General features: G+C 31.6%; 3 protein-coding genes across 3 annotated transcripts; all 3 read right to left on the reverse strand.

Moving 5' to 3' along the window:
• Positions 1 to 2,437: 2,437 nt before the first annotated feature.
• LOC117927857 (cinnamoyl-CoA reductase 1-like) lies at positions 2,438 to 4,782 on the reverse strand. The gene is made up of 6 exons (XM_034847550.1): positions 4,633 to 4,782; positions 4,379 to 4,548; positions 3,864 to 4,055; positions 3,581 to 3,743; positions 3,135 to 3,321; positions 2,438 to 2,774 (listed from the first exon to the last, which is right to left on the reverse strand). The coding sequence occupies exons 1-6, from the start codon at positions 4,748 to 4,750 to the stop codon at positions 2,630 to 2,632; spliced, it is 975 nt and encodes a 324-aa protein (XP_034703441.1). The 5' UTR covers positions 4,751 to 4,782; the 3' UTR covers positions 2,438 to 2,629.
• Positions 4,783 to 9,913: 5,131 nt separating this feature from the next.
• On the reverse strand, positions 9,914 to 11,908 carry LOC117927858 (cinnamoyl-CoA reductase 1-like). Its single transcript, XM_034847551.1, has 6 exons — positions 11,791 to 11,908; positions 11,528 to 11,697; positions 11,215 to 11,406; positions 10,968 to 11,130; positions 10,338 to 10,524; positions 9,914 to 10,123 (listed from the first exon to the last, which is right to left on the reverse strand). The coding sequence occupies exons 1-6, from the start codon at positions 11,906 to 11,908 to the stop codon at positions 9,979 to 9,981; spliced, it is 975 nt and encodes a 324-aa protein (XP_034703442.1). The 3' UTR covers positions 9,914 to 9,978.
• Positions 11,909 to 17,752: 5,844 nt separating this feature from the next.
• LOC117929116 (nascent polypeptide-associated complex subunit alpha-like protein 1) lies at positions 17,753 to 21,349 on the reverse strand. Its single transcript, XM_034849331.1, has 4 exons — positions 21,227 to 21,349; positions 20,176 to 20,257; positions 18,476 to 18,609; positions 17,753 to 18,353 (listed from the first exon to the last, which is right to left on the reverse strand). Exons 1-4 carry the CDS (start codon positions 21,284 to 21,286, stop codon positions 18,021 to 18,023), a joined length of 609 nt encoding a protein of 202 aa, XP_034705222.1. The 5' UTR covers positions 21,287 to 21,349; the 3' UTR covers positions 17,753 to 18,020.
• Between the last annotated feature and the right edge of the window lie 744 nt (positions 21,350 to 22,093).

Below are 22,093 nucleotides of genomic sequence, written 5' to 3' on the forward strand. Positions count from 1 at the left end.
AAATGATAAATGACATTTATATAAAAAATGAGTTATTTTTCAAATAAAAACATAGAGTTACATTCACAAATTTAGGGATCATTTAATCCCTTTTAACCAATTAATTCTATATAAAACTATATTTTTAATAAAGATGTTAATTATTAACTATCCTTTAATCCTATTATGCAAATTAGGTTTTGTCTATCTATATGTGTAAGTGTTGAATTAATTATTTGTATTTTCTATGAAATGAAAAAAAAAATATTAGTATTGTTAAAATGAAATATCTATTGTATTTAGAAAATAATTTTTAGAAATGTGTCTATATCATTTTAAAATTATTGTAATTTTAAAATATTTATAATTTCAAAATTAAAAATAATTTATAATTTTAAATTTCTTGTACCTAAAAAATTATAAATCTTACAATGCAATCAACATTGGAACTATCATTACCTCTTTATGAATTGATTATATTTGGTGATTTTGTCCATTGAACTAAAACTAAAATAATCCATACGCTTTATCATTTAAGTGAAGAAAAAGTAAAAGAAAGAAAATGGCAAACAAGAATATTTATCTTAATTTGATTCCTGTCACTTTTAGGATGGGTGGAATCAAAAGTAGAAAACATCATTTAATATAAAAATATAAAAGAGAAAGTATCATTTAATATAAAAACATAAATAGCTAAAAATGATACTCATACTTCCCTTGAATTTACTAAGGGGAATCTTAAAGCTTGTTTTGGTAATTGTTTTTTTAAAACAATTATGAAAAATAGTTCTAAAAAATAGTTTTTAAGAAAAGTTTTTGAAAACTCTTTTATGATGTTTTGTAGAATAAAAGTATGTTCAAAAACTTAAAATATTTTTAACTTATTTTTAATATTTTTAAATATGTTTTAAAAATAATTTTTATGTCTAGAGTTTTATTTTTAATCATTATACATGTTTGTATAATTATTTTTTAAAATAGCTCTAAAAAATAAGTAAAAACAACTAAAAACAATTAAAAGATGTTATCTAAAAACACCATATTTTCTAGTCTTAAGAATAGAAAATAGAAAACAGTTTTCTTGTTGCCAAATGTATCTTTTATTTTTACTTTTATTTTATTTTATTTTATTTTTGATTTGGAAAAAAAAAAAACTGTTTTAAAAAATAGTTGCCAAACAAATCCTTAGTTACTTTAATCATAAAAATGAAATTTTTTAGTTTATGGTGCTTTTACCAGTAATAATTTCATTAGAAATGCTTAATGACATGGATATAATTAATTAGTATAAATTAAGAAAATATTTTTTTATAGCATTTTTAATAATGTATTATACAATAAAAAATGGCTGTTTGAAGATGCATCTACCAAAGAATTCTATCATAAAATTAAAGTAATTTTTAATTTAATTTACAAACATTTTATTTTTATAAGGAAAGAACTTGTAGAACTTTAAAGATCTAGGAGTGATCATGATGAAAAAAGCTTTAAACTTGTAACATTTTTATTAATAGAACTTCTATTATAAATACTTTTTGTGAAGAATTGGTAATGAAAAACTCAAAAAAAAAAAAAAAATGGATTTTGTAATATTTTTGGTATGCAATTATGCATTATATATAATTTTTTTTTTTTTTTTAGGAAGAACCACTTATCAAGTATTAATCGAAAAATCATTTCAAGAAGCCCTCGTGAGTATAATGATACTGTATAAGGACAATACTCAAAGAATTCTTTAGACTTTCTAAAAATGATCTTTAAAACTTTATCGAACATTTAGAGTATATTTGAGAATAGTTTTCTATTCTCAAAAACAAAAAATACAAAAAACACGTCTGACAATGAAAAATTGTTTTGGTGTTTTCAGAAAACATCTTTTAGTTGTTTTATATTATTTTCACTTGTTTTCTGAGGATTATTTTAAGAAATAATTATATAAACATGCAGAAAAATTAAAATTAAAACATTAGGTGTAAAAATCATTTTTAAAACATATTTAAAAATATTAAAAATATTTTAGGTTTTCAAACAGACTTTTATTTTATAAAAATAGAGAACACTTTTCAAAAACCGTTATCAAAAACTATTTTTTAAAATTATTTTAAAAAATAATTATCAAACATACTCTTAACTTTTGCAAGAAAAATACTTCAAAATACTAGAAAACATTTATAATCTTCTTAGAATTACTCTCAAAAAGGCTCTAAGCGTTGTTAATTCAAATAATTGCTAGTACTTTTGAAGTCAAAACAGGATAAAATATGTGAAGAAGTGTGACATAGTGTAATGTAGAGAATACGATTTGGTGACTCAAAACCATATGCTTGGAAAGTAGGGTGTAAGATTTTAATTAATTATCTCATTTGAAAAAATTGATTGTCAATAAGATGAGCTTAAACCTCTTTTAAAACATTCAATATCACATTAAATTATGGGACTAGCATGATTTTGAGGGCCAAGATCTTACTTCTTGAATCACCATTTTCTTGAGAATCGGTATTATTGCAAAACTTAACAAAAAGATGACAAGAGAATTAGCAATATGTAAGAATTCTAAATGCCCACCTTCTTAACATGGATTTAGGTGAACAAGCCACAGATTTAGTTCAAAAACATTAATGTTGATAAGGTTTCTACAGAAACTGACGTCTCAGAAACTTATGAGGTTGTTCTCCTTCAAGCTGTCTACAGTATCCTTTAGGGTCACCTCCAGAGGAGTGAAGTGAATGCCCAAACTTTTTGCTTTCTCTTGGGATACCCGGTAGGTTGGCGCACAAGGTTTGTCATCCTCACACCTGCCATAGATGAAATACATGTGGTTTCATCTCAAAACTCAACAAGATGAACAACAAATAGTGAAAAAGGCAAGCTCTCGGGAAAACAAGACTATAAATGCCTACAATGAAGAGTTAAAAGGACGAAGAAACACCTCCTGTTTTTAAGAATGGTGGGACTTTGAAAAGAAGAGTTTGATAGCTGAGTTACAACTTTGAGAATTCATCAGTGCCTTTAGGCTTTGATCCATATATAATACCGAGACATAATAATCTAAGGGGAAACAAGATGGTAACTACTCTTCAATGAATGCAGTGGAACAATAAGTAGTAACATCCTCCTATTAATTGTCTCAGAACAGTAACCAATAAAAAACTTACTTTTGGGAAATGTGTAAAACAGGGTAGAGGTTGTGCAAAATCTTCAGTGTCTGAGAACCGTGTGAGACACTCCCTACTAAACAGTATCTCCCACTGGCTTCCTGTTTTTCATATGCTTGAATGTGTGCATTTGCAACATCTCTCACATCCACCCATCGATATGGTATGTTCAGGAATGTTTGACCTCCTGCAACAAATGTTTGTATCAGAAGAATGAAGAAGATGATATCTTGCTTTGAAGTCATGCATTGTATTGGCCCTTGAAGTTTAATGTACAATCAGCACGATTGATTATTGAGATGAAGCAAAGCACACACTCCATTATTCAATCCATTTTGAAGGGCTGTAGGATGAAGTCGATTCTGTATTGAGATGGAGCATGTAATGATATTCAAGTAGAAAAATTGAACATAATAAATATTCTATCATCAGTTGCTGCAGAGTACCATTTATGAGCTTCGGAACTTCCTCCACACTTAGATTAAGAATAGGATGTAAGACAGGACCGATAACCCATCCTGGATTCATCACAACCATGTCCATCCCATTCTCTTTTGCAAACTTCCAAGAAGCCTCCTCTGCTAAGGTCTTTGAAAGCATGTACCATTGCTAACAGAAACCAAATAAGTTCAAAAAATATTCAGTCAAGTGTTTTCAGTATTGAATGCAATCTAATGCATTCTTCTATATGAAACCAGTATAACCCGAGAATTAAACTCAAATGCACACCTTTGTTTCCTGAAAGAAAACTGGATCTGAAAACCAACTCTCATCAACTAGCACATCAGGAGTGAGAGGTTTTCCATTGGCCACAACCGTAGCCATAGATGCTGTTACAACTACTCTTTTGACAGATGGAATTTTTGCACATGATCTTAGAACGTTCATTGTTCCCTTCAATGCAGGGTCAATTAAATCTGCCTGATATATGGGGCATAAAAGTAAAAATAAAATAAATTAACAAAAGAAAATACAAGTCAGCCCTGTATAACGAAACCTTATAATACCATAGGCAAACATGAAATCACAAAATCGGATTTGTTCAACAATAGTACGAGTTATCCCAACAATTCTATGATCTATTACAAACCCAACAAGAGAATTGTAGTTTCCAATCTATAAATAATCACAAAGTTTTCCGTTCCCATCAATAAAGTGGATTGAATTTTGTGGTGAACATATTGTTTTCTTTGTATGGATATCCTAAATTTACGATATGGAAATGGAACTGATGCAGGACGAACCTGGGGGTCAGTGACTTCCAATGCAGCTGGGGATGCGGTATGGAAAACACCATCACATCCGTCAACTGCAGAATCAAAAGACCCTTCTTCAAGTAAGTCTGCTTTGAATAAATGGAGCCTTTCCTTGGCTCCATCAAGTGCCAGCAAATGTCCTGTCTTCTTTGTATCATCTGTAGCATATATACATATAAGCAGAACTAGTAAGACAAAAAATGAAAAATAGCTATCTTAAAAGGTTGAGATGGAGAACTGACTTGGGTTACGAACGGTTGCTCTGACATAATAGCCTTGTTCCAGTAAGAGCTTCACCAGCCATGAAGCTATGTACCCAGAGGCTCCACTCACGCACACCACCTTTCCTTCTCCACTCATCTCTCTCCTTTACCTTCACCTTCAAATCTATGTTATAGACTCACATCTATGCTTTACGTTTTGACAGGTACTTATATATAGAGAAAGAGTACTGTGTGTGCCATGGAGAATTAAAAATAGCTGCAGACGTATGTGAATGCGTCAGTGTCTAGGTTATTGACCCATGACCTCTATCAGCTTCCGTGATTGACCCTTTCTCTCCAATATTCCTAGTTTTTTATGCCAGGCTACTGTTGCTATTTTGAGAAGCAGTTTGGAAACAATTCCACAAATTTGTAAATTTGATATTTACAAATGATAAAGTTTTCGTTGGAATCATTTTGCATAAGGTTAAAAACATTTATATTGAAAACCCTTTTCTAAAGAGCTTACTGATAAGTTATTTTATTCTCATTCTTAATCCGCATATGGTTCGTTTTCATAAATGACGTACAATTCCAACACATATTGATATGCTTATTGGGATACGTATTTGGCCTGTGAAAACGCCAATACCAAATGTCAATATGGCACTTGAGTGGGCAAGGATTTAGTATTTGGGTTAGGCGCTTTTAAGGAATTCGGTGGTGTTTTACTTAATTTTAAATAGAATTTTAATATTTAATAATGTTAAGTATTAAATTATTTATTTTTATAATATTTTATTTCTATTAAGTATTAAAAAATAATAAAAAATAATATATTACTTTTCAAATTAAAAAAAAAGTCAAATATTAAGGTTATGTTTGATTGTCAAAAAATACAAAAAAAAAATTGTAAAAGAAAATTATTTTATCGTATTTGGTTGTAAAGAAAATCAAATATAATTAAAGTTAGTTAGAAACTTATATATTTTTAAATTATTTAATATTTATATGGATGAGTTAAAATAAGTTTAAAGTAGCAAATAAAAATAAATTATTGATTTTTAATCTATTTTTTATTTTTCATCATTTTTTTTCTTTATATTTTCTTTTCCTTGTTTTTTCCTTTATATTTTCTACGAATAAGACATATCATAAAACTTTTTCTATTCAACAAAAAATTTATAATAAACCATAAAAAAGTAAAAAAAAAAAAAAAAACAATTTAAAGTCTAAAAAAATATTTCTTTCAACAAAAAGCTAAAAAAATAAACATCCTCTAAGATTCTTACGGTGTTGAAAACGGACATTTGCTCATGACAATGAACTCTACTGGAATTCTTGGAGGTGCTATGTGACCGAACAAGAAAGTGATAGAATGGGCTCCAGCTTAGTCACAATGTGAGTTCTTGTGGACCATTGTATTTGATTCATCTTATGCTTCACATTGCCCTTGATCATGTTATAAAGCAAAATTTATATATATATATATATATGCTACTCTTGCATATTACGTTTTAGATCTTGTATTATAGAACTACAAATAGGTAGTCTTCTTTTTAATAACCAAAAAAAAAAAAAAAAAAAATCAATTTTTAGTTTTTATATGTTCCTTGATTAAATATATTCAATTAATAAAACAAAGAACAATCAATCTCGCACTAAACACCCATTATAGGTGAAAAACCACCTAGAGTCTTTAAAAACTTTATAAATGTAAAAACCACATGTCAATCAATTGAAAAGCAAATGTAATAATTATGAAAGATTAAATACATAGATTTACTGATATGCTCTAGGGTGTAGGGTTGCTGAAAAAAATGGGCTTGGAAACTTTGAGAATTTTGGAAAGGTTTGGAATTTTTTTTTCATTTTTCAATTCATTTTTCCTACCTGATTTAGATATTAGTCCACTTTAGGTCATAATGCATCGTCCCAAAAGGCTTTGGTTGAAGCTTGACTACCACTAGACCAAGTTCATGTTTGTTAAAATATGTTCATAATTAATATGTTAAAGTTCATCATTAAAAAAATAAATAAATTAATTCTAATTATTTTATTTTAAATTTTGTTTAATTAATTTAAAAAAATTAAAAACTATCATTATAATTTTCTTAACAAGTCTTTTTTTATATATAATTTATATGATAATTAAATATAAAAATCTAAATATTAAAAAAATTATATATGCATCATCATTTATTTTACATTATTGAATGCATTTGAATTAAATAAATTATAGTTTTAATACTAAATGTATCATCACTTATTTCATTAATCCTATTTTAAAAAATTATTATCACTTCACTTTTATTGTTTTTATATTTATCCATTTAATTTATTTAATTTTAAATGTTTTTATTTTAAAATATTAAAAATATAAATTTATTCATAAAATTACTACAATAAAAAATAATAATAATGAAGTTTTAATACTTTATAAATTAAAATTAATTTGATAAGATAAATAATAAATTATTAAGATTGATATATTCTTACTTATCGATATTTTTCTCCTTGATCATACTTATTTTAATTATACTTACAAAATAACTTTAACATGTGTATTCTTTTTTATTTTAGATATTTTTTTTAGAATTTTTCCAAACATTTTCATGAATTTTAAATAATTTCCGCATCACCGATATTTTATCGTTTTTTCTGATATATCTGTAAAATTTAAATACCGATATATCCGTATTTACTGATATTTCAAATCATGTGTATAGTCAATACCAAGAACTTGATGGAACAAAATTACCACTTAAGCTAACTAGTCTAATATACTAATAATCTCTCTCTTGGTAATTTTGTGACAAAATAATGACTAGTTCATAAATCCCCATATACTACTTTACTCTCAGGTTTAACCAAACATCCTACCCAATGATCTTTAATCATTCAATTTTGGATCTTAAAAAGTCTCCAACCTTGTACTTGCACAATCAATAATATCTATGAAAAGCGGTGTATGGAAAAATATATAAACCATCCAATTCGTAACAATTTGTAATAAATGTCATGGTCATAATCCAACACTAATCATGTATCAAAATCAAATATTACCATTAAAATAAATCATCACAATCATGATTATCATCGAGAATATAACTAAAAGAGAAGGATTCATCAAAATCATTTTTGCACATCAATCATTCTCTCTCTCTCTTTTTGTCATAAAAATGACAAAGATAAGGATAAAAAACAATAAATGCTAGCATGTGAATGAAAACAAAAATGAAAATATGCATTTATAGTTGAGGAAAGGCGCGGGCACTTGAATGTTCAAAATGAATTCTCGGGTCCACTTTCAAGAAAGTAAATCCAAATCATGCAAAGAATCAAATTAATGACAATTAGATTATGTAACCTTTCAAGAGCAAATGAGATGTAAGAGGAATAAAATCATCCAAAGTAGCTAATTCAAGGCTATCAATTTATTGTTCAATTTAAGTAATTCGATTTTCCAATTTAGTTAGTTCATTAGATGATGCTGGATTCCAAATCAATTCATTATTCAGGGGGTCTTCCAACATGATCTAATGAACATGGATTTTTACAAAATATGAGCCCCTCCCCCCTCCTCGTATTAAATCCTTAATTTATGACGAAATATACTCCTCCTATATGTGATACACTGCCCTTAAATTAATAGCCAAGATTCTAGCACACTAACAATGAAGTTCTCAAATGAAATATCAATTGAAAAGTTATAAGCACTCTTAAAATCCATATAGAGATACGGAGATATGAATAAGAGAGTAAGATAAGATTCTAAGTTATAGAACAAAATGTATTATGTGTAAAAGGAAGCCCCTAAAGATTTCTTAGGAGATGAAATTCTAAGAAAATTTAGAGGAATTAATGATTTTTGAAATGACAAAACTTTTAGTACTTCAAAGCTCAACAAGGTCATCTTTCCTAACCCAAACTTGCCTAACCTTTGGTAATGTGCTAACGTGACTTTTCCTAGTTCTAGACCAAATGCGAAGCCTCTTCCCTTTCTTTGTGTTTAAAATTTGATTCCTAAGGATGTTCCTCTCAGTCACAAGCCTATTCAGATGTGATTGAAACCTATTAAAGAGTCTTATTATAACACTTATTTTGAGTGCGTTTTAGGTTTATTACAAATGATGCAATAGGGGGTAGTATCAGTGGTTGCTTCCAAAGATGGATGACTTTCCTAGACTTTAACAAAACTGGTTTTTCTACTTGCAGGAGTCTCAATTTTATTTACATAAGCTAGGTCTCTTTTATCTTGAGTGAACTTTCCTATACTAACAGTTTCATTTAATATCATAGAGTCCTTAAGTAAAAGATATCATTTTTAAAAGACAAGTCTTTAATGAGTATTTCAATTTCTAAAGACAATGATTTATTATTTTACTTCATTTTTAGACTTTCTTCAAGGAAGGCTTTATATGCATCATGAAAATTATCAAATTTAAACTTAGAATTATTATGATATTCAATATGAAACATGAGATCAAAATCATAATTTATCAATGCAACAAAAGCAATAAGATCACCATTTTGTTCATACTTGCATTCTCCTCAATTTGAAGACTCATTTTCACTTGACTTAAAATCACACCAAATACCTTGCATTGCTTTTTAAATATTTCTTGGGACTATATATTACCTATAATGTTATTAGTAATAACATGACCTGAAGGGGCATTCCTAGAAAAATATTTAAGTCAAAACCAAGTAGCCAGAGAGCAAACAAAGACTATTGATGGCACATCCCATTTTGTGTTTATTGCCGACAGTTTATGTCCCATTTTTGGGTGTTGCAAAATGTTTGTGGACATACTACTAAGTGAATGACTCTAAAATGTTTATTTTAACAAGGATCAACGGTGTTTAATCCGATGTAATTGAATGATTCTAGAGCATATTAAGATACCTTTTTAAAGAACTATATTAGTCTTGGTGAAATTTGGTTTAGTGTCTTTCTCTTTTTTTAGTTGGAGTGTAATAAATAGATGATAATGGAATCAATAAAAGAGGCGCATTACTTTGTCGTGTCCTCTACAAGAGGTGCGAGATATATATATGACAAAAAATTATAATTTGTACAATAATTTTTAATATATTTAAATTTTCTTTGTATTTCCCATTATCCAAGTGTGGCCATTGTGGACTCATTGGATTTCTGCTTAAACTTTCAAATTCAATCTGTTTGCACTTTCATAAATAGGAAGCTGAAAACTGCAGGCTTATTGATGATACAGATGCCAACTTGTAGCATATTTTCAAATGCTTAGAGTGGAAGCATAAAGGCCAGTAAACCTAGCCACACATTTATTTCCTAACAACAATATATGGTATTCCGTACACTATTAATAAGTGGTTTGTTTGCATGGCAGCCAAAAAATTGAATCAGAAACTGATGAGGTTGTTCTCCTTCAAGCTTTCTATGGTATCCTTGAGGGACACCTCCAGAGGAGTGAAGTGAATACCCAAGCCTTTTGCTTTCTCCTGGGATACCTGAAAGGCTGGCACATAAGGTTTGTCATCTGCAGGCCTGCCATGAGTGAGAAGCACATGTGGGTTCATCTCAAAACTCAATAAAAGAAGACCTAATAGTAAAAAAAGCAATTGTTGTACATGTTGGGTTATGGTAGAATAGCTGGACGCAGGGTAGAACTTGTGCCAGCAATCATCCAATGGAATGATAAGAAGTAATATCATATTGATGCCACTAATGACCGTACTAGTGATACCTAACAGAAACTTACTTTTCAGAGATATGTAACGCAGGGTAGAACTTGTGCAAGATCTTCAGTGTCTCAGAACTGTCTGAGACAGTCTCTACCAAACAGAATCTTCCACTAGCTTCCAGAAGCTCATATACTTGAATATGTGCACTGGCAACATCTCTAACATCCACCCATGTATATGGGGTATTGGGAAATGTTTGAGCTCCTGCAACAAACAAATTTCAACCGGCCGGTTGCATCAAAAGAATTGAGCATATAATGTGTGCTTTGAAGTAGAGGCTTCTATTGGACACTGAACTTTAGTCTGCAATCTGCTTGGTGATAATCTGTTATTTTCCATTCATTTTCTATCAAGTGATACAGAGAAACTTTTGGCTGAAGCTATAAAATTTAGACACTATATTTTTAGCTCGATTATATATCTTATCCTCTGCAGATTTACTTCTATCGTTTCTTTTCATTATTCTGGCAATTACTAATGATTATAATAATATACTTTGGATGATATTTTATGAAGCAACATGGTGGATATTGAGATGATGCAAGGTTCACACTCCATGTTCAATATTGAGATGAAGCATGTACTGATATTCAGCTAGAAAACTGAAACATGAGAAATATTCTTGTCTGTTGCTGAGTGAAGACTACCTTTTATGAGTTTCAGAACTTCTTGCACACTTAGGCTAGGAGTAGGATGTAAGAGAGGACCGATCACCCACCCCGGATTCAATGTAACCATGTCAATACCATTCTCTTTTGCAAACTTCCAAGCAGCCTCCTCGGCTAAGGTCTTTGAAAGCATGTACCATAGCTAATGGAAACCAATTAAGAAGTGTTTGAATATTCAGTTTGCTTTTTAGAAGAATATGGGAAAAGAGAATGTGATGGTGCACACCTTTGATTGCTCCAAGAGAAGCGGATTCGAAAACCAACTCTCATCAACCAGCACATCAGGAGTTAGAGATTTCCCATTGAACACAACTGTAGCCATAGATGACGTTACAACCACTCTTTTGACAGATGGAACTTTTGCACATGACCTTAGAATATTAATTGTTCCTCTCAATGCAGGTTCGATTAATTCTGCCTGAGGTATGGACAAAAAAGAAATGAAAATAGAAGTTAATTAGATGGATATAACAAAATCAAGCTGCCTGAAATATACTAAATCTACAGGATTGAAATGGAAGTAATATTGTAGGATGAACCTGGGGATCAGATACTTCCACTGCAACTGGGGATGCAGTATGGAAAACACCATCACATCCCTCAATTACAGAATCAAAAGACCCTTCTTCAACTAAGTCTGCTTTGAATAAATGGAGCCTTTCCTTAGCTCCATCAAGTGCCAGCAAGTGTCCCGTCTTCGTTAGATCGTCTGTAGCATATAAACATACATATAAGCAGAACCAGTAAGAAAAAAGAAAAAAAAAAGTGAAAAATAATGAAAATGTTGAGATGGAGAACCGACTTGGGTTACGAACTGTTGCTTTGACAGTATAGCCATGTTGGAGCAAGAGCTTCACCAGCCATGAAGCTATGTACCCAGAAGCTCCACTCACACACACCACCTTTCCTTGCCCACTCATCTCTCTTATCTCTCACGCTCACCTTCAAATCTGTGTTACACATTTCTATCCTTTGTGTTTTTTTATATATACAGGGAGTACAGTGCGTGACATGCATAATTGCTGTCAGCTTCCGTGATTGACCCTCTCTCTTTCCCTTCATTCTCTTTCCACAGAGATTCCTTTGATTTTGTGGAATAGTACTAGGTTTTTTATGCCATTCTACTGGGCTAAAATTTTGGCAGTGAGAATAATTGTTTAATCATTTTAATTCTAAGAAACAAAATGACCAGACGTTGTATCAAACCAATAGATAGCAAATTAAACTTCAGTAAACACAATTAATCTTCCCTTGCTTTGGAATGGTTGACCAGCTAATCACAGAATCAAGTTCATGGACCATGCCACTTCACTGCTTACGATTTCAAAGGAAGAGCTCACTGTGCTCTTACATATTATAATATCAAGAACATTGTATTTTCCCATAACTAGTTAGTCTCGCCTCCCAAGCAGTCTATGATGGCTAAATGAGACTGAGGAAATGAATATTAAATTGGGAGCTTCACCTGGCAGCTAAAATCCATACAATATCCCAATTCTGATTTGAGTTTTGCAGCCTTTGTACCAACTGCTACAGGTGTTGAATAAATTTTTAAAGACCCTTTCAACTTGCTAAGCAAGTTGTTGATTTCGCTCACTACTACAAAAATAATTTATGGTGTCACTTTTAAAATAATGACACCATATGGCTTAAAATTCACAAAGATGACACATCATATAAAAATTTTCAATTAGAATCGATGATATTAATTTTAGGTTTATAGTGTAAGTTTTCAAAAAGTGACACTATATAAAAGATATATTTTTAAAAAATATTATAACTTAATGGGCCCACTTTGAGAATAATGATAGTATATAAAAAGGTCATTGTTTCAACATACCCACAATCCAAAAAAATCTCATCCATAACCCTAACCAAAATTTTCTTTTACCTTTTCTCACACTCATAGTTAACACACAACTGTTCTTCTCTGCTTCGTGGATTCTCAGGTAACCCAAAATCTCTTAGATCTATAATTTTCAATTTTTTTTTATTAATTTCAAAATCTTTATTAGCACACCCAAAGTCTTTTGCTCCCCATATCAAAATCCAATGGATGAAGATGAAGCTTATAGTCTACAAAGGTCTCGCACACTCAAAGTCTTTTGCTCGATGACTCTGCCTATAACCTTGACACTTCAAAGGATGGGCTTTGGAAGGGTGAAAACCTAGGCTCTCTCTTTTTTTAGAGGTGGAAGACAACTGTATAAAGTCATGGAAACCCTAATCCTAAGCCCTAAGGGCATTTATAGGGTTCCCTTACTGGGTTTAAGTAACTTGAGCCCATCAAGGCTTGGATCATTTAATCTAATCCAAAATAGGTCCTAATTGATTTATTAACCTAATACGACTGTCTAATTAATCAATTAGCTCAATCTAGAGACCTTGTTCACTATTCCTTATGCAACCTTACATAATTACTAAAACATTCTTATACATGAGAGTGAACTTAGAGTCAACCCAACCCTTATAAATTGTGCCAACATGATATATGAACTCAAAGTGGGGAACATTGGGACCCATAGGAGTACTGGCTCCCTCATAATTAGATTCTAAAGTTGATTTAACATCCTACTATAAAGAATCAATTGCACTCTAGTACCCTATATAAATAACAACGAGATGGAGTTTAGGTTCATGACTTACTATTCATTGCATGTAGACTTTCTATGAATTAATATTTCTAATCTAACAAGGTAATATTATCACCTATTCAATCATTGACTTATAGATCCTACTTATTATGTGATCAATGTCGATGTACTCTTAACTTAAATTCTTGAGCTTGGGTTGGACATGCTCCAGCCATGCAAACTTGAGGAGATCAAAAGGCGTTGGTTTATTAAATAACACTTCAAGTGAAATAGAGAGAAGAGACTCTCCTACAACTTCCATGGCTTCTTGCTCGGGAAAAAGAAAGCACAACGTCCAATGGTTAAACAGACTTTGGAAAAAGTGGGTTGCAAAAATGAATTCTCATAGTTATTATGGGCAAATAAAAAAGCCTCAGTGGTGGGCCTCAGAAATATTATCTAAGGAAAAGAGAGTGTAAAAGATTTCTGATGAATAAGTTGAGTTATGGATAAGATGGTTTCTCAGAGAATGGAATTCATTTTCGTGAAGGAAGGCATTAACACAATAACACCAATCCAAGCTTCCTTTATTCTTTGATTTTATTTATTTTTTTAATAAAAAGGTTAAAGAAACTTAATGTTTTGAAAACTGGTCAACATGTTGTTTGACCAAAACGTTAGTGGGCTTTCTCTTCATTTGGCCCAAACTCCCTTGCTTGCCAACCCAACAAGCTTCTTGCTTGTACCTTGTATGTGCAAGCTATTTATATCACCGTGGATCTGAGTTTGTAAAAATGAAGAAAGAACCAATGTACTACAAAATTCCTTTGATAAGTATATTGTTAGATATCTATATTTTAATGCTCTTCACAAATTTTTTTAATACAAAAAATTTAAATAAATATAAATATTTATATTTACATTTATTTTTATAATAATTATTAACAATAAATATGAAAATAATATGAATTATTTAATGTAATAATTTTTAAAATTTTTAAATAATAAAATACATCGATAAGTAGATAAAATTAAATATCATAATTTTCTTTTCATATTTAAATATTATACATATTATATTTAATAAAATTTGATATATTAATATGTTTGTATTTATTTTTTTCATTTAATTGATATATCAAGTATGAAAAAAATAAATTTTAATAAAATATAAATTATATATTTATGATATCACTGATTCGACCGTAATTTAATCATTTGTTTAAGTAACAAATCATGAACCGATAATTTTTCTAATTTAATAATTGATTATATTTTGAAAATATTTAAAAAACCGAAAGAAATGACTAGAAATTAATCTCATCATTTGGCTAAAATATTAAATACTCCCACCTTATAAGCTGGATAAAGCCTGAGAATAAATAAAATAGAAGTATTGGTCGACATAGATATCGATCTTAGTGCTTCCTCAAATAATTGTATTTCCATAATGATAATGGTCATATTCTAAATGATATATCCCATTCATTTGGGTACACAGAAGGAAAATGTTTCAGTTGTTAAGTTGTTACTGAAAATAAGAACATCTTTAGGAGAAGACTAGGAGGAAAAAATCTCGTACCTCAAATTTTGATAAAAGAATAAGAAGTTTTCATGACATCTTTGCATTTGGAGGTGCCTCAGTTCTTACTTCTTACTAAGAATAAGAACCAATGTTGGACCATTTTCAATTATTATTGTTAAAAATTGGTACATTGATTCAATAATTGATTTCTTTTAGAAAATTATCACTAATATCCATACACGTTTATGGAGAAATTATCACTAATGACAGACCACACCTCTCAAAGACTGCACCAAACCTATAACCGAACTCAAGGCTATGCAACCAATTGCAACATGTCCTCACAAGAAAACAACAATTGGAGAAATTAACCCATAATTTGTTGGCGACCCTATGATGTGTTGTCATATTAATAAAAGTCAAGTAGAATTCAAGCTAGTTAAGCAGGTCCTTAATTCATACTACTACTAAACTATTGCTTCTTTCAACATAATATATGGTATATGAATGCAAATAAATTGCTATAAAGGATTTTCAGTAATAGTTAATTTCAAAACCGAAACTAAGAGTGTATTTGAGAGTGATTTTAAAAAGTGTTTCTAACTTTTTTAATACTTAAAACTAGAAACACTTTCTGGAATTACTGCGAAACGCACTCTAAACATGGTTCATATATCTTGCATATCCATAATTAAATTAAAAATTAAGACAAATGTATTATATAAATATACGACTTCCCACATGCACTATTAAATTTCCCATTAGACCTAAATTTTACTACAAACCCAACTAGATATATATATGGTAATGAATACACAAATTACTATACTAGCTTTCTATGGTTTAGGATATGAACTCAAATACTAATATATGTCATTTTCGATCATAGTGTATATTGCATTACCGAAGACACAAATTTCACTACCATAACACACCATTTTCCATTATTCTTTCAGAAATTTTTTTTAGTAAACTCAATTTTGACACTCAATGCAATGGGAGGAAGGGTTTAAAACACACGTCTAGTGAATTTATCAACATCCTACTCTCCTAACCAAACCAAAAATAGTAATATATGCCATTTTCCGTCACAATCAAGCCATCTTTGGGGTTGATCTAGTTGAAGTTGATGTTGTATGAGGGGATCCCCTGGTCGACCTTGAGAAGGTTATTGGACACGATCTGCTCGATTTCCCCTCCAGAGACAACTCCTTTTCCCCCAGCCTGATTCCAAATGAAGAAGAAGCCAGGCTCTCTCTTGAAATCTCTAAAAGCCAGCCTCCCATGCAGGTTGAGGATCAAGCTAGCCTGCCTCATTCCAGTACCGCTGATACTGAGGAGCTACCAAAATAATCCCAACTTACGGAACATAATACATGTAGAAAGTCGGTGCAATATATTTATAGGGAATGAGGGGACAATTGATCAAATTTTCCATTTGCTGGCCCCCGGTTAATTCCTTAGGAAATTCCTTCCTCCCTTTGGTGGGATCGTGTGCTATTCAGAAGGCCATGACCATACCAGAGATTTCCTCTGAAGGCCCTCAAGTAGGAGGGAAGGCAAGGGTTCTCTGATCCATCCCTTTCTGGGTATTCATAACTGATGATCTACTTGATAAAAGAATCTTGGAGGGTAGTTAATCTACCATGAGGTTTCCCCTGTAGTTTTATTTAGACCTCTTGCTCAAATGCCGATATTGGTGTTAACCTTAAGCATAATCATGTTTAATTTGAGTGCTGTTTGTTGGGGTGGAGTAAATACATACTACCTATGTGGTGAAGACCACTTTTGGTGGGAGCTTGACCCATAATTCTACCCCAAAATTTAATTGTGTCCATATATAGATTGCAAGAGATCTAATACCTTCCTTTCGAGCCACTGATTCTTGTTGAAATTCTGACAGATGGGCGATTGACTTTACAGTTTGACATGCATAGCTGTGTATTGAATTGGAGTAACAATCCTTGGATGCATTCAACCATACAAGATGATGGAGCATAGGCATCTTCCTGAGGTGGGCAATCGGCAGCGTAAGTTAAAAGATACATTGTTTGCTATTAACAGCAACAATCATGGGGATTAATGCTTTCACTCTGCAAACTAGTTATTCAAACTATGGATGGAAATGGGTCGAATTTTGAAGACCATCACCACCTTCACTGTCACTTGTTTTTGGTTGTTGAGATGCTTGATGATGGGAGTAGTCAACTGAGGACGTCACCATATCTTGGCTCGGGCCTAACAGGCAGTATCCTCCCTCTAAGCCATATATATACATAAAATATGATAGGCGTGTTTGGACGGCAGGAATCTCATTCTTGAGCTAGGTGTCATTCCTTTTTCGTTTCCGGGTGGAGAAATTTTATGAACCAATTGTCCTTTGATTTATTAGTAGAACAAGTCTCAGCATCAAAATGATGGGATTATGACCTTGAGAAAACTAGGGAATATAAATCAAATAGCACCTCGAATCCATATAAACTCCATAAGAACAATAAACACAACCCATCGGTTATGAAGACCAAAGAATCTAATAGATCAGGCAAAGTCATCCCTGCAGCCAGGGACTCACAAATATCCTCCAATTCTGGATTTCAACTAGCCATTAAATTTATGTAAGTTCCAAGTATGGGAACAAGATGCCTCCAACCTTGAAGACTCCAATCGGTGAATCGGCAATATCTGCTCTTTTATATTTCAATAATGGTCTGGCATAAAATGTGAAAACAGACAAGTAGGAAAAAGATGGGTAAAACAGCAGTATTGCTCCTACGGTCGATAAAGATGCATTCCTCAGCTTGTTACTAATACAACAGAATAGAAGTAACAGAAAATAACTGAAATAGACAAGAAACTTCAAGCACACATTCCCTCTGGAAAACCATAAAGAACTGCTTAACCGTCATGTAAAATAAGCATTCAAGAAAGCCAGACTTAGTTGGTTAGCTCCATAATTGCAGAAACAATATCCCCATGAGCAGCCTTAAGCGCCTTAACAGCCTTTGATCTAGAGACTCCAGCCTGCGTCATGACCAACTCAATGTCCTTGGGCTCCACCCCTGTCTCATCCACATCTTCATCATCCTGCGCCATGGATGATGCCTCGGGCTTAGCTATTACATTACTGAGATCAGGAGCCTTGAACTGCTCTGCAGCCTGTGTCTGCAGCTGTGAGCTCAAGTCTTCAATCTTTGCCTCGCCAAAAATGACATATGTATCTGATGTTGGGCTTTTGAAGACATCTGGTTTTGATATGACAAACAAGATCTGATAGCAAGTAATAACCGAGATTACAACAGAAGTTCAAAGGGAGGACAAAAGGATTAAGCAGATGGGGCATGGGGAGCAAGAAGGGAATATACACACAAAGAAAAGAGAGGGAAACTAACATTTTTGCTTTTCTTCACCGTAACACGGCTGACACCTGGAATGGGTTTCATTCCAAGCTTCAACATTGCCTTGCGGCTCTTCTTTTCACTACGGCTCTGCTTTGACCTACCACTAGCATCTCCTCCCTGTTCTCCTGCTTAACACAAGAATAAAGCTGGCATAATAAGCCATGATTTAAATGAACAACCAAGCAGTTTTGGTCAGCACACAGTTTCCTCCTTAAAACATAATTCTGTTAATACATATCTGGAAAGGTACAGATGGAATGTGGAGGAAAGGTAAATTTGATAAGATATCTTCGAAAGCATGTCTCTCTCTTGGCAAGAAAATGAGCCCAAGATAGTTGTCCATGAAATTTGATTTAAGAATTTAATTGTTGCAAGTGATGAGACCTTGTATTCAAGCAACTCATTTCAACTGAAGGTTTCACATACAAGGGTAGCCCATCTGATGTCAGGGAGTCACAAATATTGCAAAACTAGAGGCACCCACATAAAATACATAAGTTGTGAAACATCGTGATAAGATGAATTTGAACTGTTAGCCAACTATTAAGAAATCCCATTCAGCAGTAAATAGTGTCTTTAGTTAACAGAAAGTAGAAGTTTGCCAAGGTGAATTCTGAATTCTTGCTGGTGGTTCAAAATGTGATACACATAGCAGTTGAGCTGTTATCTAATGGATATTTCCTAGCAAAAAAATAAGATAACAGGATGATTATGGAGTATGATAATGACCTATTAATTTAGATAATTGCTATTACTGAAAAAAATACAAGCAATTCTGTTATGTGGATAGTCTATCATTTGAAATTTATAATTTTTGTTAAACACATATATTACTTGAGTTAAAACTAAGACTTAAAACAATTCCTCCAATACACAAACTTGTATATTAATAGTTTTTAACAAATATATATTCTCAAGAGGATGATTATGGAATTGAATCAAGTCAGAGAACTAAAGAATTGAATCAACTCAGGCATAATCGAGCATTCATCAAATGCTAACCAAACAAAAATGTAAACTTATATATATACAAAGAAGGACATGCATTTACAAAATTCATGTATTAATAGACTAATAATGACAAAGAAATACAACATTGTTGTCGTTCTTGTAGTTTTAACTTGATCATACATTATTATGACCATTATGATTCTTAATGCAATTCAAACATGGGTTCAGATGCCCATGTTGATTCAGTTATTCCTATATCATTTACAGGCTAGATCAATTTGTCATGAATAACTGTATAAAAATTTCCATCTATAAATTCTCCTGTTTTATGCTGTGATTAATATTCATATGATATGAATTCTAATGGTCCTTACATGTTTAGACATGTATTGTAAAAAAAGACAACTCATGACTAGCTTCAACTTTGCATTATCTCTGTATTTTAAAGATTACTCGGTTCACTGGATACCTTATTTTTCTTTGACTTCCTACAATTTTAATTTTAGAATTCACTCTGTTTTTCCAAGAGTTTGAAAAACAAACCAAAGCCATTAGGAAACCCATTAAACCTTAACCTTCCATATCCATGGAAAAGCGTTGCATACCTCAACGAATAGATATCATAAATAACCGATCAAATTTGAAAGCTCTAACGAAAACAAAAATCAAAGCAAAAGCACTCCAAAGACTAGCACATGAATAATTATCACCGAGCATTCTAGTGCACTATATTAGCTAACCTTCAACATCATCTTCATCCTTGTCATCTTCGTCATCCTCATCATCATCATCGTCCTCTTCTTCAACCACTGGCTCATCGGGCTACAAGAAACATGGCTCATCAGGCTACAAGAAACATAAATAAATCTACCAAAATCAATTAAATGTGCATGTTTTTTTTTTTTTTTCTTTTTTTCATTTGAGAAAGAGAGAGCCAGCAAGCAGTGGAAATGATTGTGGGCCAATAATAAAACAGAGTGCTCATCCAAACTCACATCCACTGGACAACAGCATCATAAGAACAATATTAAACACCCTTTGCCATCTGGTGATTAAGATTTTGATTTTAAGAAATATATCGTTTCTTTAACTTCAGAAAAAACAGGCCAATCAGACGCATCCGATCAACTCCTCTTGATCCCCAAATCAAGTAAAATCAAAGGATTTCACAAGGCAAAATCATTCAAATATATAAAACCCACAAAACCCTTCTTCACCATAGGCTGAATTTGGCAAGGAAACAAATCATTCAGTTATCAAAACTAAGAACATCACAAATTCCTTGGTCCCGACACATCCCGACACAAAGTAAGAACAAATACATAAAAAATGTTTCACTTCTCTCTGTCTAATTCTTTATATTCCAACCTACTTAAATAGATAACCGCCATACTGGTGGAAACTGCAAACCCAAAACAATAAAGAATCTAACCAAACCCTTTCAACAACGAACCTTGGCTGCAAGCCATCAAACCTCCCAAAACAAGCGAACAATCAGTTTGGTTTCTAAGAAAACATATGAAAACAAAAGAACGCCCAATTTCTGAATCTCAACTTTTTCCTTTCATTCCACCCAAAAAAACTAAAAAGACCTCATTTCCATCTCTTTTCACCCAATTTTCTCCACAACCCAACAAAAAATAACCAAAAATTAGTCATCGAAACCCAAAGATCCACACAGTAAGATCAGTCAATGAACAAAACATTAAAAAAAAATAAAAAATTATCCATACACTGGGATGAACAAACAAACAAAACTATTAATACTGAAGATCGGATCGAGAGACTTACGTTGATTTTTTGCTGTTCGAGATGAGCGGCGAGCAGCTCTTCTTGGGTTTGAGCAGTCATGGCGATTTCTAGAGAGAGATTTAGAGAGAGAAAATGTGCAAAAACCCTAAAACCCACTGCAGTGTTGTGTTTTGGGGAATCTTTTATAGTTAAAGAGCCAAAACGACATCGCTTTGTTGTTATCATGACTGAACCGGATTTTGACTTAGACCCGGTCTGGACCCGAAACTCTTTTCTGTTTCTTTCTCTCTTTCTCCTTTTTTTTTTTTCGTTTTTCCCTGTCTCTTAAACGAGAAAGGGAATTTAGTTAAAAAATAATTTTTCAAAAAAAAAAAAAAAGGGGGTTGTATTTGGTTTGAAAAATATTTTTTATTTTTTTTATTTATTTTTATTTTTTTCTTGGTTATAAGATATACTATCATCAAATATAATATTATTATATATATATAAACTTGGATAATTTATATTCTAATTCATAAACAAAATATTTATTCACTACTTCAAAGATAATATTGGATTTGAAATACATATAAAATCATGTTTTATTGATTTTTTTTAATATAATGGACCCCAAAAAGTCATTTATGTGATATTATTTCCTTCTCTATTTTTTATTTTATTTTTTTATAAAATTATTTTATTTTTCTTAAGACTCCACAGTTAGTAAGAGTTTTCCACATAAAATTTATTGTATCATATATAATTGTATTTTATTGTTTATCTATATTTTCGTACAATATTCAATTGATTTAAATTGGTTTAGATCCCTTTCATAGGTTAAATTAGGTAAAGAACTTCAACTTATAAATTAAAATTTTTTATTTTCACTCATTTCCATCTCTGAGTGTTATCACATAAATGACTTTT

Source organism: Vitis riparia, chromosome 13 (assembly GCF_004353265.1).
Source record: "Vitis riparia cultivar Riparia Gloire de Montpellier isolate 1030 chromosome 13, EGFV_Vit.rip_1.0, whole genome shotgun sequence".
Taxonomy (NCBI): Eukaryota; Viridiplantae; Streptophyta; class Magnoliopsida; order Vitales; family Vitaceae; genus Vitis; species Vitis riparia.

Coding starts and splice junctions, on each gene's coding strand:
- LOC117929116 (XM_034849331.1), bottom strand. CDS start 21,286: ATGACTGCTCAAACCCAAGAAGAGCTGCTCGCCGCTCATCTCGAACAG. Junction 20,258..21,226: donor TCGAACAGCAAAAAATCAAC/GTAAGTCTCTCG, acceptor TGTTTCTTGTAG/CCCGATGAGCCAGTGGTTGA. Junction 18,610..20,175: donor GGATGAAGATGATGTTGAAG/GTTAGCTAATAT, acceptor TGTGTTAAGCAG/GAGAACAGGGAGGAGATGCT.
- LOC117927858 (XM_034847551.1), bottom strand. CDS start 11,908: ATGAGTGGGCAAGGAAAGGTGGTGTGTGTGAGTGGAGCTTCTGGGTAC. Junction 11,131..11,214: donor TTCTCTTGGAGCAATCAAAG/GTGTGCACCATC, acceptor GGTTTCCATTAG/CTATGGTACATGCTTTCAAA. Junction 10,525..10,967: donor AGTTCTGAAACTCATAAAAG/GTAGTCTTCACT, acceptor TGTTTGTTGCAG/GAGCTCAAACATTTCCCAAT.
- LOC117927857 (XM_034847550.1), bottom strand. CDS start 4,750: ATGAGTGGAGAAGGAAAGGTGGTGTGCGTGAGTGGAGCCTCTGGGTAC. Junction 4,549..4,632: donor AGCAACCGTTCGTAACCCAA/GTCAGTTCTCCA, acceptor TATATGCTACAG/ATGATACAAAGAAGACAGGA. Junction 3,322..3,580: donor AGTTCCGAAGCTCATAAATG/GTACTCTGCAGC, acceptor CATTTGTTGCAG/GAGGTCAAACATTCCTGAAC.